General features: G+C 45.9%; 2 protein-coding genes across 2 annotated transcripts; one reads left to right on the top strand and one right to left on the bottom strand.

Moving 5' to 3' along the window:
• Positions 1-2,194: 2,194 nt before the first annotated feature.
• Positions 2,195-9,083, top strand: LOC144142183 (uncharacterized). The gene is made up of 4 exons (XM_077673559.1): positions 2,195-2,489; positions 3,142-3,297; positions 5,672-5,781; positions 7,274-9,083. Exons 1-4 carry the CDS (start codon positions 2,276-2,278, stop codon positions 8,366-8,368), a joined length of 1,575 nt encoding a protein of 524 aa, XP_077529685.1. The 5' UTR covers positions 2,195-2,275; the 3' UTR covers positions 8,369-9,083.
• An 827-nt stretch (positions 9,084-9,910) lies between these two features.
• LOC144142182 (uncharacterized) lies at positions 9,911-14,031 on the bottom strand. The gene is made up of 3 exons (XM_077673558.1): positions 13,642-14,031; positions 12,804-12,877; positions 9,911-11,927 (listed from the first exon to the last, which is right to left on the bottom strand). Exons 1-3 carry the CDS (start codon positions 13,885-13,887, stop codon positions 10,826-10,828), a joined length of 1,422 nt encoding a protein of 473 aa, XP_077529684.1. The 5' UTR covers positions 13,888-14,031; the 3' UTR covers positions 9,911-10,825.
• Between the last annotated feature and the right edge of the window lie 1,134 nt (positions 14,032-15,165).

Here is a 15,165-nt window from a genome sequence, read left to right as displayed (position 1 = left end):
AGGAATCGTTCTAGAGCGAGGCGTTGGAAAACGAGTGTCCCGGTGGGTTCTTTTAGTACGCGTTTTTTCCCGTGGTGATGTCACTTTCTAGCGCAAGTCGTTGGAAAACGAGTGTTCCGATGTTTTAGCACCGTGACTACAATGACGACAATGACAGGAGATGCATAAAGCCCGAGCCCCTAAAAAAACATCGAGCAAATACACATAACCTAGTACGATGAAGTGGAGACCAATGATTGGCTTAACGTACAGGACAGCGATTGCGAATAAAACAGAATCAGATCATTGGCTCCAACCTACCATAAATGGCATTCAGTGTAGCAGGTTGCAAACTAAACAGTATACACGCAGACACTGCGGGAAGCAATGTAGTTATTCAATTCAACGCAAATTATTCTTGCACAGCTGATATTCTGCGTGCTTCCACCGTGTGCATAAAAGCATATTGGTGGCTTTAAGTAAGCCTACAATCAGTTCACGCGCTGAAATAAACCGCCACCAAATAACGCCTATCTTAGCGAACGGCGTTTCGGATTATGTCAAGACGTTTCGCTGAATTAAATCGTACACATCTAGAGAAGCGTCTTTTACGTGGATGGCCAAAAGCGAGGTTGTTGTATTATATTCACTCTTATTGCATTTAAAGTTGGTATTTCGACAGCAATCTTGTGTTCCTAATTTGTTGTACACTGTAGGTATCCATGCCGCTCATCTATTTCTTTCAAAACAAATTTATAACTATGAAGGGCTTAGCTCTTTGGGCTTCTGCGGGATAGTTGCATGCATTTTTCTTAACAATGCAAAAATGTATGCCTTGTTTCAGTTGCTCCCTTTCAAATGCTACATGCAAACACGGCTCCAGGACACAAAAAATAACCAAAGTCATTTAATGAGGAAGACGGCTGAAACACCAAGCTTCCTCTGGCTTAAATGAAGAAAGTGGGTGCTTACGATTCGTTTCTTTAAATTCGATTTATTCAGATGTTAGAGTGGCTTGGAGTATAATTCGATGGAGAAAGCACGCCATTGTGAACTATTTATTAGAAATGTTCTTGCCCCGCAATTCTGCGTTATTTTAGGCCAGCGGATGGTTATGCGGCCTTTCCAAAAATGTACATTTATTTGTGGAATATGAGCCGACATATTTAAAGCTTTAAGTCAATTTTGTTCTTTACTTTTTTTCTAGGGACTTAATTTATAGAGCAAATCAGTGGCAGTATCATCGTGTTTTTTTTTTCACTGGTTTTTTGTAACGACTTATTGCCGTATTTTTCTTTTTTAGCAAAGCTTTGAGCAACCTGCGACAACAGCTGTGTAATATAGCACCACGGCCTGCGTAATTGAAGTGAGTGCGTGTTGAAATATCATTTAAGAGAAAGTTCAACCAATGAAAAAGGATCGACGAGCGATCCTTATTAAATATTCGCAGAAGACATTGTTTAAAAAAACACGCGCAATTATAATTTCGCGATTTCAATCATGTTTTCATTGTTATTTTCCGGGATTTTCTATTTCAGTCTTTGTTAATTTTAGGATATCTATAACATGCACACTTTTTATTTGGTTAAGTAATTTTTGTAAGTTTGTTCTTTATATTCTTGGGCGTTCAAAACTTCATTGGACCAACTGCCTCCAGTCATCCTGTTATAAAGATGAAATGTGTCAGCTTGTTTTGCTTTAGTCTGTGCGTATGCTTTCGTAGTACCTGCGAAAGTCTCTGTAAGTTTCTGCCAGGAATGCCGCAGTTGAGAGGGGGGGGGGGGGGGAGGTGGTGTAGGTGGCGGCCGAAGAGCCCCAGGGAAATAATTGAGACGCTATTGTACAAGACACTTTAGACTCGCCAACTTCACGTGCGTGCCTTTGCTCGCGGGGGAAAGGTCGACGAACCCAAATTCCAAGGAAGGAGTTCCGGGCGCCCCGTGGGCCAGTGACGGTCGTCATTGCATTGGCGTGGGTCGTCATCTTTTGGAGGGGAAAAACCTGATGAGGTGGGAAAATGGGAGTGTAGAGGAAGATGTTGACCAGAGAGGCCAGCCGGCTTGAGCCGATAGCTGGCGGGTTGCCAGAGAGTAGTTACCGCTTTGCAATATACGCAAACAAAGTTGTAATAAACGAGTGATGTCACAAGCAATAATGATATTCGTAAGTTCCGTAGATGGTGGCGCCGCTCAGCGGCTGCAAGCGATGGCGCCGCAGAGGTGATCAACGGCGAAGCCGCCGACGCGCCATCATAGCGTGACCGTGGAGATTCGTGTTGTTTCATGAATTGTGTGCGATGGCTCGTAAATTTAAAAGCAATCGAATGTGTTCCGTACCGCAGTGCAAGAACCGAGCGGTTAGTAACAAAATAAGCCTGCATTCGTTTCCGCGCGACGACCGACTGAAGAAAGAATGGACCGTAAAACTGCGGATCGGCAAACCTGTGACGCCGGCAATGGTTGTGTGCAGCGAGCACTTCGTGAACAACGACTTCTTCTGGAGCGGGACGGGTAAGCAGTGATACACATGTGATTGTTGTATGGGTTGTAATGTGGCAAACGTGCATGTGCGAATAACTGGCAGTGTTCTCAGTGCGGGCGCCGGGCCTTTTGCGCAGTATGTTACCGTGGGACTTCGATTATCAGTCCCAGACCAGCGAGGAGGCTGCGAGGTTTTATCGCTAGTCGAGAGATATAGAGAAAGCGAGCAAAACTATCTTTTCTTTGGTGTTTTTCTATTTTTACACGCCAAGAGGTCTCACAAACCTCCCAGCGTCTAGCAGCGACGGCGCTCGTCGTGCCGTTCCTTTGTACACGCACAAGGCCAAGCTGTGCTAACAATATTCTACAGGCGCCAACGTAGCGCGGACACCTGATTTTATTGCGGTGTTGCTTGGCAATTTAACAAAATAAAGAACGTCTACAGGAATAATTAATGTTGCGTGATACTGTACAGGTAAATAAGAGATCCGAATAAAACTACCGAAGATTTTTCTGGGATAAAAGCCCTTAGGGCTTTTAAGAAAGCCACGCGGCTGCATTTGTCACTGTTATTTCCCTTTGAATTGAGAGAAGCTAGGGTGGGTGTAGTAAACAGAAGTGCCTTGGCATGCGAAATTTCATAAGCTTGAGTTGCTGCTTCAATAATGCCCTACTTTTTCAGGCTACCAGCAAAATTGGACCCCTGTCCGGAGAAGGTTAAAGAAAAATGCTGTGCCATCCCGGTGCCTGCCCTTGAGAAGCCATGACAAGCCAGACTTGATGAGAGCTCAAGCATCGACAGCCCGCTCTGCGCGTGCATCTTCCAGGAACAAGCAGAGTATGCCACTTTTGAGCTGAGAGTGAACGTAGCGTTCCAACAGAAAATTATTTTATTCAAGGAAATGTAGAATTTCGACTACGGTTTCATATAATGTAAAGCTTTAATAGACAACGAATAGATTGAATTGCCTATTACTCCCCACTTTTCCTTGTTTTGTTTCGTCTGCCGTAATACAAGCTTTGGGATAGGGGTTCAGGGGGTGCTTCACCAGCTACTGTTGCCAAAAAGAAGGGGGGGCTCTGCACACAGGTCTCAGCCCGATTAGGCAAGTCACAGCTCCATTTAATTGTCCATTCACCTGGTTCTTTTCTCATCACTTGTTACTGACACATTTCCACCATCAGAAGTTTGACATTCTTGTCTGGGAAGAAATGATTTCCTTCCTCTGAGGTGTTGATTCTAGCATGTGTGAAGGTGTTTGAAAGGGCATTTTGAGTGCTGCGCACAGGTACAATGGCTTTTCCTTGAACAGACAAAAAACTTCCAGGTGTCCTTTGCTGCTTTAGAGACATGAAGGTGAACGCTTTCACATTTTGTGCCTCCTACAAATCGGCCAATAATCGGTGGCCCTTGCACACCATTTGCTACACTGGCATTCTGCTCGCCTGGCTTGAGGCACTCTACTTGTCGTCGTCGTCAGAACACAGTTGAGAACAGTGCCTCAAGGCATTGCATTCATTGAGATGTGTATGTGCTTTAAAGGAGCCATGAAGAGAAAACACAAGTTTGGTTCATTCAAAAGATTGCCTCGTCAGAATCATACTGACACCACTTTTAACGTAAACTTCGCTCAAATAAGCTACATAATTAGGAAAAAAGGGAATGGCCATGCGACCCGCTAGCTCATTTCCCGCAACAGAACCTATGATGTCATTCGAGCCAGTTCTGCGATTGGCGGAGGCCAGCGAAAGTAAACACAAATTAGGCAGAGCTTACAAGCTTGCCGAACGAGCTATTTGCGCTTAAATTTAGGGCACATTCTTTTTAAAGCCGTAAGAATGGTGGTAAGTGTAAGTTACGAAAGCACATGTAAACATAGAAGTACCGCTTCGTACTGCTGTTGTTGGTACTGCGCGCACTATGCTGGTTTAGCTGCACAGAACTGCGGGGCTTTGGGGTTCTCAGACGACACTGGCCGATTGATTGACGCGACGGTGTCTTACGTGAACATATTTGTCGAGCGAGCACTATGTTTCACGAAACCATTTTCTCCCAGAACAAAAAAAAGGCAGAAAACGACACGCCACGGTATGGTGGCGCCATCTAGGTACAGTAACGTAAACAAACGCGCGAATACCTCAGTGCCAGCACCAACGTACAGGGTGGAGACACCCTTTGAACGGTCCCGTGCCGCTGCAGTTGGGTCAACGTGCACAACACGTCGTTCTCGTTTCCCACGAGACCCAGCAACGCGAAACAGATAATATGATTCAAACTTCGCCCGTTAACCCCGTTGCGGCGATAATTTTAGCGCGGTTTTCATACAATGACTTGTTTCGGCAGCGAGCGAGTGGACCAAAATGGCGGCGCCAGCGCATACGTGTCTCCACCCTGTACAGCGGATGCGTGAATCAAGGGACCCTAGGCTGCAGAGCGGTCGGTTCCTCCTTGGTTCCTGTGATGTCATTTGGGACCACGAAAACGCACGATTGAGCGGGAAAATCAAAATTTTTACCTAAGTTGATTAATTTCTCAGTGAATAAAGCATCGTTTGCATTCGCACAAGCGCTGGGGGCACTATAAAACACGAAATCTTTCGAATAACACAAACTTGCATTTTGTTTTCATGGCTCCTTTAACAGGCATACACCATAACAACTGTCGTTTCATGCTCTTGCTTTTATGTCCTCAGGTTTCGGGTCGAGTTTCGGCCCAGTTCTTTTCAATGACACCTCTGCAAGAGGCATATAAGACTTATGCCTTAACAATAGCCCTAATTGCGCTATGTGTATGGTCGGAGTGGATCAAAAGCTGTTACTTCAAATAAATCGAACTGTAAAGAGGTGAAAGATTGCCACGCCTAAATTCCGAGTAGCAGAAAAATAAAAAGTGTCCTTACGGATAAAAATCATTTTCATTGTTATCATCACAAGGTGGTCTTACCCCCTCCCCTACGGTCAAAGGACTTCTAAAGCCTCTGTGCCATAGATACCAGCAAGCAAATTATAGTGTTTGCTTTATAAAACTGCACTTTCCTACGTCACAGACAAATCAGGTACTGTTGGCAAATGCAGTGCTGTCACTAGGCAAACTGTGGGGGTACTGCAAAAAAATATTTCATTTCAATTTCCACCCAAAAAATTCGAGTGAAGTCAGTACCTGATCATTGTTTTGTGCGTGTGTGCTATATATGTAAACATGCCTTGCACAGGGACGCTGTTGGAAAGTAAATGGAGTAGCAAGCAGCAATCTCCTGAGGAGCTGGATGAACGACTTGCACAAGCAGAAACAACACAGCCACAGGCAGGGACACTGCAGTTGGTGAGTAAAACACGGAACTGCTAGGAAAGTGGCGAAACGTGAAGGTTTTATGAAATTTCTACCGCAGAAACAGTTGTTACCGTATTTTAACACTCCATTTTATTTCCCTGCATGTTCCTTGCATCACAATGATTTCCCTGCATGTTGCTGTGGCAGTTTTTAAGTTTGTAGCCCATAAATCCTCAAACCTGAAAACATGATAGTCTACCGCTCACTTGGTGCCAAGGAAATCTTATAAACCCTACGTGAGAATCGGCCGGTTGAGGTGTCGGCGAAACGCCAGACAGTTACCAGCCTCTTTCCCCCCTCCCCCCCCCCCCCCCAACAATCACTTCCTCCTCCTCCCTCCCTACGTGAGAAGCAGCATGCTAAGGTAGCGACACCGAAGCGTCTACACTGAGGCTTACCCGCTGCGGTGGCTCAGTGGATAAGGTGTTCCGCTGCTGAGCACGAGGTCGCGGGTTCGATTCCTGGCCGCTTTTTTGATGGAGGCAAAAAACAAAAATGCTCGTGTGTACAAGATTTTGGCGCACGTTAAAGATCCCCAGGTGGTCAAAATTAATCCGCAGCTCTGCACTACGACGCTTCTCATCCCGTGCATTGCATCGGCGCGTTAAACCCTACAATCAATTAATCAGTCTACACTGAGGCTTGATGAATAGGGCAGCAAAGCCACTTAGCACAGCAGCCGCTTAATTTTTTTTTACAGCGAGCAAAGCAGGCACTTTGCTTTGCAGTGCACAGCACTTAAATGTCCATTACTGTGATTTGGCAACGGCGTCGGCCACGTAACCGAGCAAACGAAGGGAAAACCGGACAGAAGGAAAATAGAGCAAGTGTGAGGGGGAGGGTGTATGCCAAGGCGGCGCAAGATGCAGTGCAGTGCAAAATAACCAAGAGAATGAAGATGCCACCAAATGTGGGCCCACAGGAAAGCAGAGGATGAAAGTATGACGAAAGTGTGAGGAGGAAGGACAGTATGCAGAGGCCGCAGCACAGAAACCCAGCACGTGCTGCATGGCTCATCCGAACCACGTGACATTTGCACAGAAGGTTCAAACACGATTTACAACATGATTGGTAATGGTGACGCGCTGTGAGGTAACAACAGAGTAGCGCACGCCACCATGTGTTCGTGATCACTCCATCACTTCTTGAAATGTAGCAACTGTGCACCGTGAGTGTCAAGACTGCAGTTCACACTGCGCACAAATTTTGCAATCGAGAGTGTAGTAATCGTTACCCCCGTTTTTTTTCTGGCGTTCATTTTTCTTTGTCCAGTTTGCTGCTGCTACTTACAGCGTCTACTGCCTGTTGCATAGATTTTGGTTGTTCATGTTAGTAGGCAGTACGGCGCCTTTTCAGAGATGTTTTTATTCTGAATTAGGCCCATTAACTTTGAACCAAAGCTGTCTCAAGTTCACCGGCATTCCTACCATTTTGGTGTTCTTTTTTCCCCTGGCCTGCTTTCAACCCTCTCTTCTAAATCCAGGTGGAAGAAGCCCAGCCGGATGCAGGACCGAGCGGTGCGATGGTGGAGCCAGAACTGAACCCCGAGATGGCTACCGACGTCAATACAGAAGATGAGGCAGTGGAAGCACTCCTTCTGCTGTCCCAGTGCCACCCTAGCTACGATCACAAATGTGTGCAAGTGGATGTAGAGAGCTTTAAAAAGCATAAGATGAAGTTGGTAGACTTATTGACAACCGATGCTGCAGTTCGTGCCTTTACAGGCATTGAGTCGGTGAGTGCGTTAGTTGCACTATCTGACGAGGTAGCATTAGTTGACAAGATGGCCACAGAGCTGTCGGTGTTAGAGAGAGTTGTGCTGGTGCTTGTTCGGATAAAAACGTGTCTGTCATTTATATGCCTGGCATTGTTGTTCGGTGTCAGCAAAACAACCGTGCACAGGCATTTTTATGGCACTTTACAAGCCCTTGCTGCTGTTCTTGAGGCTGCCATTCCATGGCCCAGTAAGGAGGAGGTTTCCAGAAATCTTCCTCGGTGCATCGAGGGCTACCAGGAAGTACGTGTCGTCCTAGACTGCACTGAGGTTGAGCTGGAGAAGTCTCACTGCGCATCATGTCGCATCTTGACATACTCTCACTATAAAGGCCGACACACTGCCAAGGTTCTGGTGGGAGTGTCACCTGGTGGGCTGATAACGTTTGTGAGTAATGGCTTCGGAGGCAAAACTTCTGACAAAGCGTCTGTAAAACAATCCCATGTTTTAGATGAGCTTTCCAGCTTTGAAGATGATGTCATGATTGACAAGGGTTTCAACATTGACGACATGTGTGGAAAGCGTGGAGTGGGTGTTGTGCAGCCTCCTTTTCTCCGCAATGCAACCCAGTTTTCTTCAGCAGAAGCTAATAAAACAGTGAGAATCGCCAGGGCACGGGTCCACGTAGAGAGGGCTATTCAGCGAATGAAGCTTTTCAAAGTTCTGAAAGGGCCCGTGCCCTGGGAAATGGTCGGCGCTCTTGACCACATACTGATCACAATTGCTGGCATTGTGAATCTGTCGAGCCCCATTCTTGCTGACAAGAGGTTTTTGAATGCAAATGAGTCAGTGACCATGCAGTAAAAGAATGACTAGTATCTTAGTATCTATTCACATCATGGCAGTAAAAGTTCGGTAGTTCAAACTTCAATAATTTGAGTTTATGGATAATTCAAAGTGTAGGATTTGGTCCCGTCAAGCGTCCATTGAAGTCTGTATGAAGACACCCGTAAATTGATTGATTGATTGATTGATTGATTGTAGGGTTTAACGCACCGACGCAACGCAAGCGATGAGGTGCGCCGTAGTGGAGGGCTCTGGTTTAATTTTGTCCACCTGCGGATCTTTAATGTGCAGCAAATTGTGAACACACAAGCATTTTTGAAACACAGCCAAGGCTGACCTAATTCTCAAATGCATTCATTGTTCGAGTCATCTCTATTGCACATTTTTATCTGAACAAGTACCACCACAACTCTCTTCAACACCGATAGCTCTGTGAATATTTTGTCAACTAATGCTCCCTCATCATATAGTGCTACTAACACACTCATCGTTGCCATGTTTTTTAAAGAGCCTCGTGCTCCAATTGAGCTGCTCGCGTTATGTATTCCTAAAAACAGTGCCCACAAAATTATGTGCTTTATTTTTTCCCAAAGATATTGATGTGTGAAGTTATAAATGTAGAGAATGCACCAGTACTACCTTTGCTTTCCCTTGCACTGGTGTTCTTTTATGCTTTAGATTTCAAAATAAAGCCTCAAAAGTATGCAGCACATTACTCAGAAGAAATTCACTAAAACTATCTTTGCTCAAAGGAAATATTGTAGAAAGCACACACCACACATTTTTTTTGTGACAGAATTAGTATATTTATCACAGCTTAAAATACCTCTACTTGACATCAATTAAATGATTGTCCTTGAGGCAGCATCACAAAATAGAACAGCAGTTGATTCAAACAGCAGCATACACAAGAGTTCCTTTGGGGAAAAAATGATATGGGGAAAAAAAGGGTGAATGCAAAATCAAAAAGCAAAACAAAAATAATTAGTATATTTATCACAGCTTAAGATACCCTTACTTGACATCAATACAATGATTGTCCTTGAGGCAGTATCAGAATAGAACAGCAGTTGATTCAACAGCAGCATACACAAGAGTTTCTTTGGGGAGAATATAAGGGGAAAAGCAGGGTGAGTGCAAAACAAAAATAGGTAGTGGGACACCGAAGTGAATTTGTTAAGCTCCTGTTTTTGCTTGCACTACGTAGACCGGCTCAAATGAACACACTTTTCATCATTTATCTGGGCAACAAAACCGTATATTTTATAAAGCCTGAAAGAAGAAAAACTACCATGCGCGGTCTGCGGCGGCTGCACAAACTAACCGCAGTGACGTCAGGTAAAGGTACTACATGATTGGACGCTGTCCAAGACTACCATTCATACAAGCTTAGGTTGTGTGAAACAGCATGCTTGGCATCCGACGTTATCGTTGAATGGACATTCTCAATATCTCAATAATTGCCATACCGTGCTTCTATCATGTCGGCTGTAAAATGCCAGGATGGCTTGGAATCGTAGCAATCACTAGCCGAAGCCTACGCAGCAGATGAAAGCCCTCCGCGCCACTGCACACGCTCAAAAGCCATGCGCTTTTCCCCCATCTTTGGAGCTTGGCTCATGCCTGTATCGTAAAAAGCGTGTTCGCACCAGGCCAAGGGTCGGCTGATTCGGGACTGTGCCCACTGCCCACAAGCAGTCGGTGCTTATGGCACCAGCACCCCAACGTAAACTCGCTAGCGCGCCAGTCTACGCGTTCTGCAAACTCGCTCGTGGAGTAATGAACGTTACGGCTGACTCTTCCCCCGCCTTCAATTGGCCTTAGATTTTCCTACTAGCACACCAGTCAGCGAAGCGTCGCATGTGCCCTTGTGCAGAGTGACCTGGACTTGGAGTTTGATGCAGTGTACAAACTAACAAAGTAAAGAAAGGCACATTCTTCTATTCACAAACGTGTTGTGGCTTAGTTTCAACTGAGCGAGCGAATTCTGATGACCCGCCGGCGGCCGGCGGACTAAACGCTGGGCCGACTGACTCTGTTGGTAGGCCGGCGAGCTGTGCAGTAGCGCAGTCAAGCCAAGTCATTTTTTTCTTGACGTCGCACCAAAACACCACAGAAAATGGGCGAGGATGCAGAGCAGGATAGCTTTTTCTAATTGATTTTTCTACTAAATAAATTTGCGTAAACGCACCCAGCATAGTCGAAACATGGCCTAGGGACTCCGGAATACACTTTGCGCTGGTAATCCCGCAATGTTTACAAATCACTTCAGTCTCCCTGTAAGGAGAACCGAAAAATGGCTGACATTCACACTGACAGTAAAAGTAAAAAAATGCACAAGACTGTTACACTACTTTCAACATAAAAATTATTTGCAGTTGCGATTTAGCAATAGGAAGAGTCAGTAGCCTCATCTCTCCCAGTCACTGCATACGCTGGACACACACATCACACACACACACAACATCACACACACTAAGCCAAGGCTGCAAGGCTTGGCAAAACGTGCTTAAAGTACACAAACTGAAGCCTTCGGAGAAGCTCATCTATGTGCGTGTCACACCTCTTCACTGTTAAAATGAGCGGCTCCACAGCTGAGTACACCATGAAGTGTGTGGTGTCCAGGTCAAGGAGAAACATGCCCAATTGCACTTGCGAAAAGTACGCATGGTTGCGGTTAACAACAAAGTTTTCTCCATCCTGCTTCACATAGGAAAGCTTTTTTTCTTCAGCAAGTTCGACCGCTTTTCGAGTTTTCCCTTGATCCGGGCTCTTTACCTCAAGGAGAATGTCGGGCTGGCTGCCTCTGAACACGACACCATCAGGGCTGTATCCGAGCCATGGTACAAGTGGATTGACCACAAGGCCGAGCTTGGTCACAGCATTGTTAGTGAGCCTTGTGTATTCGTGAATGGCCAGCCCTTCACAGCTCTTGCCATACCTTGTGGCATCATTTCCACTAAATCTGCTCTCTAGCATGTTTGCCACTTTGTCCTCCCATGTGCGACCTTTCTTTGGAACATATGTGAAGTACGCGCGACATGTACTTCCTGTGATGTGCACCTTCCTCTCTCTCTGCCATTTGGTGTTATCCTGGCCCCTTGTCTCCGCGCATATTCTCAGAGATTGCTCCTCTGTTACCTGCACATAAGTACGGTAAAACTCCTTTTCTGCAAAGGTCAGGTCTTGTTCCGAAAATTTATACACTTTGAACCGTGTGCAATCACCAAAGGCAACATCGTGGAACATTAGCTCTCTGTACACCCTTACACGATCACTTGCCATGTGCATCAGCAGGGAATGTTCCTGAGCGGTTGCGTCATCAGGTGCTTCCACAGCAGCATTGCAATGAAGCCTGCCGTGGTAGTGCAGTGCGAGTGCACTCTGTGGAATGGCTGCCATGAGCCGATTTCTTACGGCTGCTTTTTCGTCTTCATCCAGGCGCATTCGTGGCAACGGCTGTACATGACAAAGCTGGTTGAGCTCTTTTGCTTCGTAGAGGGGCTCCGACCGAAGCTTGCCCCAGGCTTGTTCCATGTCGGTGCATGTTAGCTGCTCCAAGTTCTGGAGACCGGTCCTGTTAAATAAGAAAATTTCGGCATTAACAAGAGCTATTTTATGTACTTTTCACATTGTCAGCCTATTTACGTCTCCCGCAGAATGAAGGCCTTCCCCACAGACTTCGAACCGTTGTGGAATTTACCTCTAAGGTAACTTAGTAACTACACCTCTACAAATGGCAAACAAATCTTCAGTTATCATTTTCTGCCTTTACTTTTATTGCCAGCATCAGCCTGGCTGACTCCAAAAATAACCACAGCATCGACAACCTCAATTCAAGGACACATGCAAGACAAGCACAATACAGCATTTGCATTTCCAAGAAAATGAGTTGCAGGTTGCACTGGACCTTTATCATGACGAAACTGACAGACGGCGGCATTTTTGGTAATTACCAGCAGTGATGCTGCTTGTTTATCAACTCTTGCTCGACGCAAAGATCACTGTCGCAGCCTTTTCTATGTGGAATTTATTGGTGTTCCTGTCCGCTTAGACTCGTTAACAAATGCTGGAACAGTTCAAGTCCTCAACGAAGCCTTTCACATTTTAATACATATTTTATTATAGCGCATCTTGCTGCTGGACGGCGAGATCAAAACACAAGTGCCACGAAGACACTTTGGAACCAGCTGACGTGTGGCGGCAAATCCGAAGTTGTAACACACTGGTTAACTACTGCGGGTTTCAGGTGCTCGCTACTACAATGAAGTAGCAGGGACAGCGTTGTGCTGGCAATTTGACACCCTTGTACACAACAGCAAGCTTGCCTGACTCAAGCTCTGTGATAAGTTTGATTTAGCTCTTCATTTAACTGAGCTCTACTTATGCACTTAGACGTAATTGTTGTGAATCAACTTAGAAAAAAAAATGGCAACGACTTCATAGTACTTACCTGTACACAAACATCAGCATAGCGATCAGGTGCTTGCATCTCTCTGAATTTCCTGCTTTGCAGGAACAGTGGGCCTGGGAAAAAAAAAAAAAAGCCATCACTACGGAAACCGGAAGCCAACAACCACTAAAAAAAATACTTCGTGTTCCGGATCGTTTTCAGTCAAGTGTAAACGCCGTAGATGTGAGCTAACCCGTCGAAAAACACCGGCGTTGCAAAATTTGTAGAGGTCGGATAAAGATCGGTTAATCGCAGTGTAAATGGGGCATGGATATCCTGATTGTACCGAATCGAAGCCATAAAGAGACTTATGAGACAAAAAAAGCTCTGTTTAGTTAAAATTCTCTGCCGGGCTGGATAATTAAAAACGAATCAAGTCCCGTTCACACTTGCGACGAATACGAGCGAAAGCGACGGGAATTCCGTCGCTTTGTCGCGCGATTATGGTTTTGTCGAATAGCAGGGACCAATTTTCTTCGCGCGACAGAATTCCCGTCGCTTTCGCTCGCTTTCGTCGCAAGTTTGAACGGGCCTAATTCGTCAGATCAGCTCGTGCAGCTCCGGACAGTGCGTTTCAATCTGCACGTGCAAGTCGTGCGCGCTGTGCGGTAAGCAGCAGGGTATTAAAAAACAGTGCGGTAAGGCAGCAGGGTATTAAAAAACAAAAAAGAAAACAGTATCACATCTATTCCTCTACCCAGGGAACAAACAGGCGCGCAGCAAAACGTCACTTACAAATGCGGGAGAGCCTGTTTTCAAAGCCGCGAGCCTTTGTGTGCGGACTCCAATGCGTTCGCTCGTGTGGCTAGCATTAGCGATAACAACGACATTTACGTACCTTCAGTGAGCCGTCGTTGCCGTACACGAACTCCAGCTCGTGCGGCTTCCTTTTCAAGGCCGAAGTTTGAAGGCAAAGGCCTTGTACTGTAACGGATGACGCCTCCTGGCATTTCACCCCACAACACACCAAGTGTCCCGCATCCAGCACCGCTTCGCCCTCGGTGTAGCACCGGATTCGTTTGTCCGAGGCTCCTACGTGCCTCATTACGTCGCCCCACGACAACGAGCGCGTGAAGGGCAACATGGTCCAGAAATGACGACAGATCGGATACTCGTAGATGATCGGGGTGTACAGCCGCAGCGCTACAATGCGCCTCCGATCACCTCTTGGGCCGCCATATTGGAATCGCTGGGTTGACCGGCGCGCCCTCTATATGCCGCGGAACTTGCGAATAATGAGCCGTAGAGTTCAATCTAGTCTACATCGTCGGTGCAGCCGCAACGAGTCCCAGTGTCCCCACGCTAACAAAGTTGTAATAATCTAGTGATGGCACAAGCAATCATGATATAATGAGCCGGAGAGTTCAATCTCGTCTGCATCGTCGGTGCAGCCGCAACAAGTCCCAGTGTCCCCATCGGGGGTCACAAAATTCACACACAAAAAAAAAATAATAACGCGAATGAAATGACGCGAGTAAATCAACACAGCCGCTGCTTTAGCTGGCGAACGTGGGAATGTCGTGCCCGATAATTAAAGTGATGAAAATGACTGGAAAAACAAGCAAGAAGGGGGCCCTCCAGCCGGTATCCGGACATTTCGGTGTAGAAGGACGGGAACCGGCCCACTCGTCGCAGCCAACTCGTCCTAGGAAAACTGGTCATAGGGAAACTGGTCAAAGAGGGCATCTCGTTCTAGGTGATCCCGTACTAGGAAAAGTGGTAGCACTGACCTTCTCGTGCTAGGAAAAGTCGTCTTGTGGTTTCATTTTTGGCCGATGTCGAGGAAATGGGAAGAGGAAGTTAGTGGCTTCTAATCTTATAATTACTCCCGGTTGACCTCTTCAGAGTTCGGGGGGGTCCACTGGTTTTGTTAGTTGGCAGGTGGTGGTTGAAATGGTTTTTCTATTTTAACACATGTTCCTCTGTCCCTTTCTGATTTTCCTTCTTGTAGCCAAAAAAAAAAAATTCACACTTTTTTACTGGGTAAGGGCTTTCTTTTCAGGTTTATTTTTTTTTCGTCTTCCAAAAAATATTCGTCACACTTTTTCTGTGGAAGGGGGGGGGGGTTCAACTTTTCCTTTCTTTTGCGTTTTCTTTTCTTTCTTTTCTTTTTGCGTTATCTTTTGAAGCTTTTTGCCTGCTTGTGTATATATCTATAAATAGGGTAAAATGTTGCCCTCTTGTTTGTTTGCAGGTGGTGCTTGAAATTGGCTTTTCGGTTTCAGCACAACTTCCGGTTTCTGCTTTTGCTTTTTTTCTCCTTCTAAAAAATATTCGTCACACTTTTTTTCTGTGAGTGTGTGTGTGTGCGGGGGGGGGGGGGGGGGGGGCAGGGTCAACTTTTAAGTCGAGCCTTGACTTT

This window comes from Haemaphysalis longicornis, unplaced genomic scaffold, assembly GCF_048455015.1.
Source record: "Haemaphysalis longicornis isolate Haplotype H1 unplaced genomic scaffold, Haemaphysalis longicornis Haplotype H1 scaffold_6, whole genome shotgun sequence".
Lineage (NCBI taxonomy): Eukaryota > Metazoa > Arthropoda > Arachnida > Ixodida > Ixodidae > Haemaphysalis > Haemaphysalis longicornis.
Note: the sequence above shows the minus strand (reverse complement) of the source record. Positions and strands in the feature narration are given on the sequence as shown.

Excerpts from the sequence above, each read along its gene's own strand:
- LOC144142183 (XM_077673559.1), top strand. The coding sequence starts at position 2,276 with ATGGCTCGTAAATTTAAAAGCAATCGAATGTGTTCCGTACCGCAGTGC. Across the intron at positions 3,298-5,671 it reads ATCTTCCAGGAACAAGCAGA|GGACGCTGTTGGAAAGTAAA; the intron begins GTATGCCACTTT and ends TGCCTTGCACAG. Across the intron at positions 5,782-7,273 it reads AGGCAGGGACACTGCAGTTG|GTGGAAGAAGCCCAGCCGGA; the intron begins GTGAGTAAAACA and ends TTCTAAATCCAG.
- LOC144142182 (XM_077673558.1), bottom strand. The coding sequence starts at position 13,887 with ATGTTGCCCTTCACGCGCTCGTTGTCGTGGGGCGACGTAATGAGGCAC. Across the intron at positions 12,878-13,641 it reads GCAACGACGGCTCACTGAAG|GCCCACTGTTCCTGCAAAGC; the intron begins GTACGTAAATGT and ends TTTTTTTCCCAG. Across the intron at positions 11,928-12,803 it reads ATGCTGATGTTTGTGTACAG|GACCGGTCTCCAGAACTTGG; the intron begins GTAAGTACTATG and ends CTTATTTAACAG.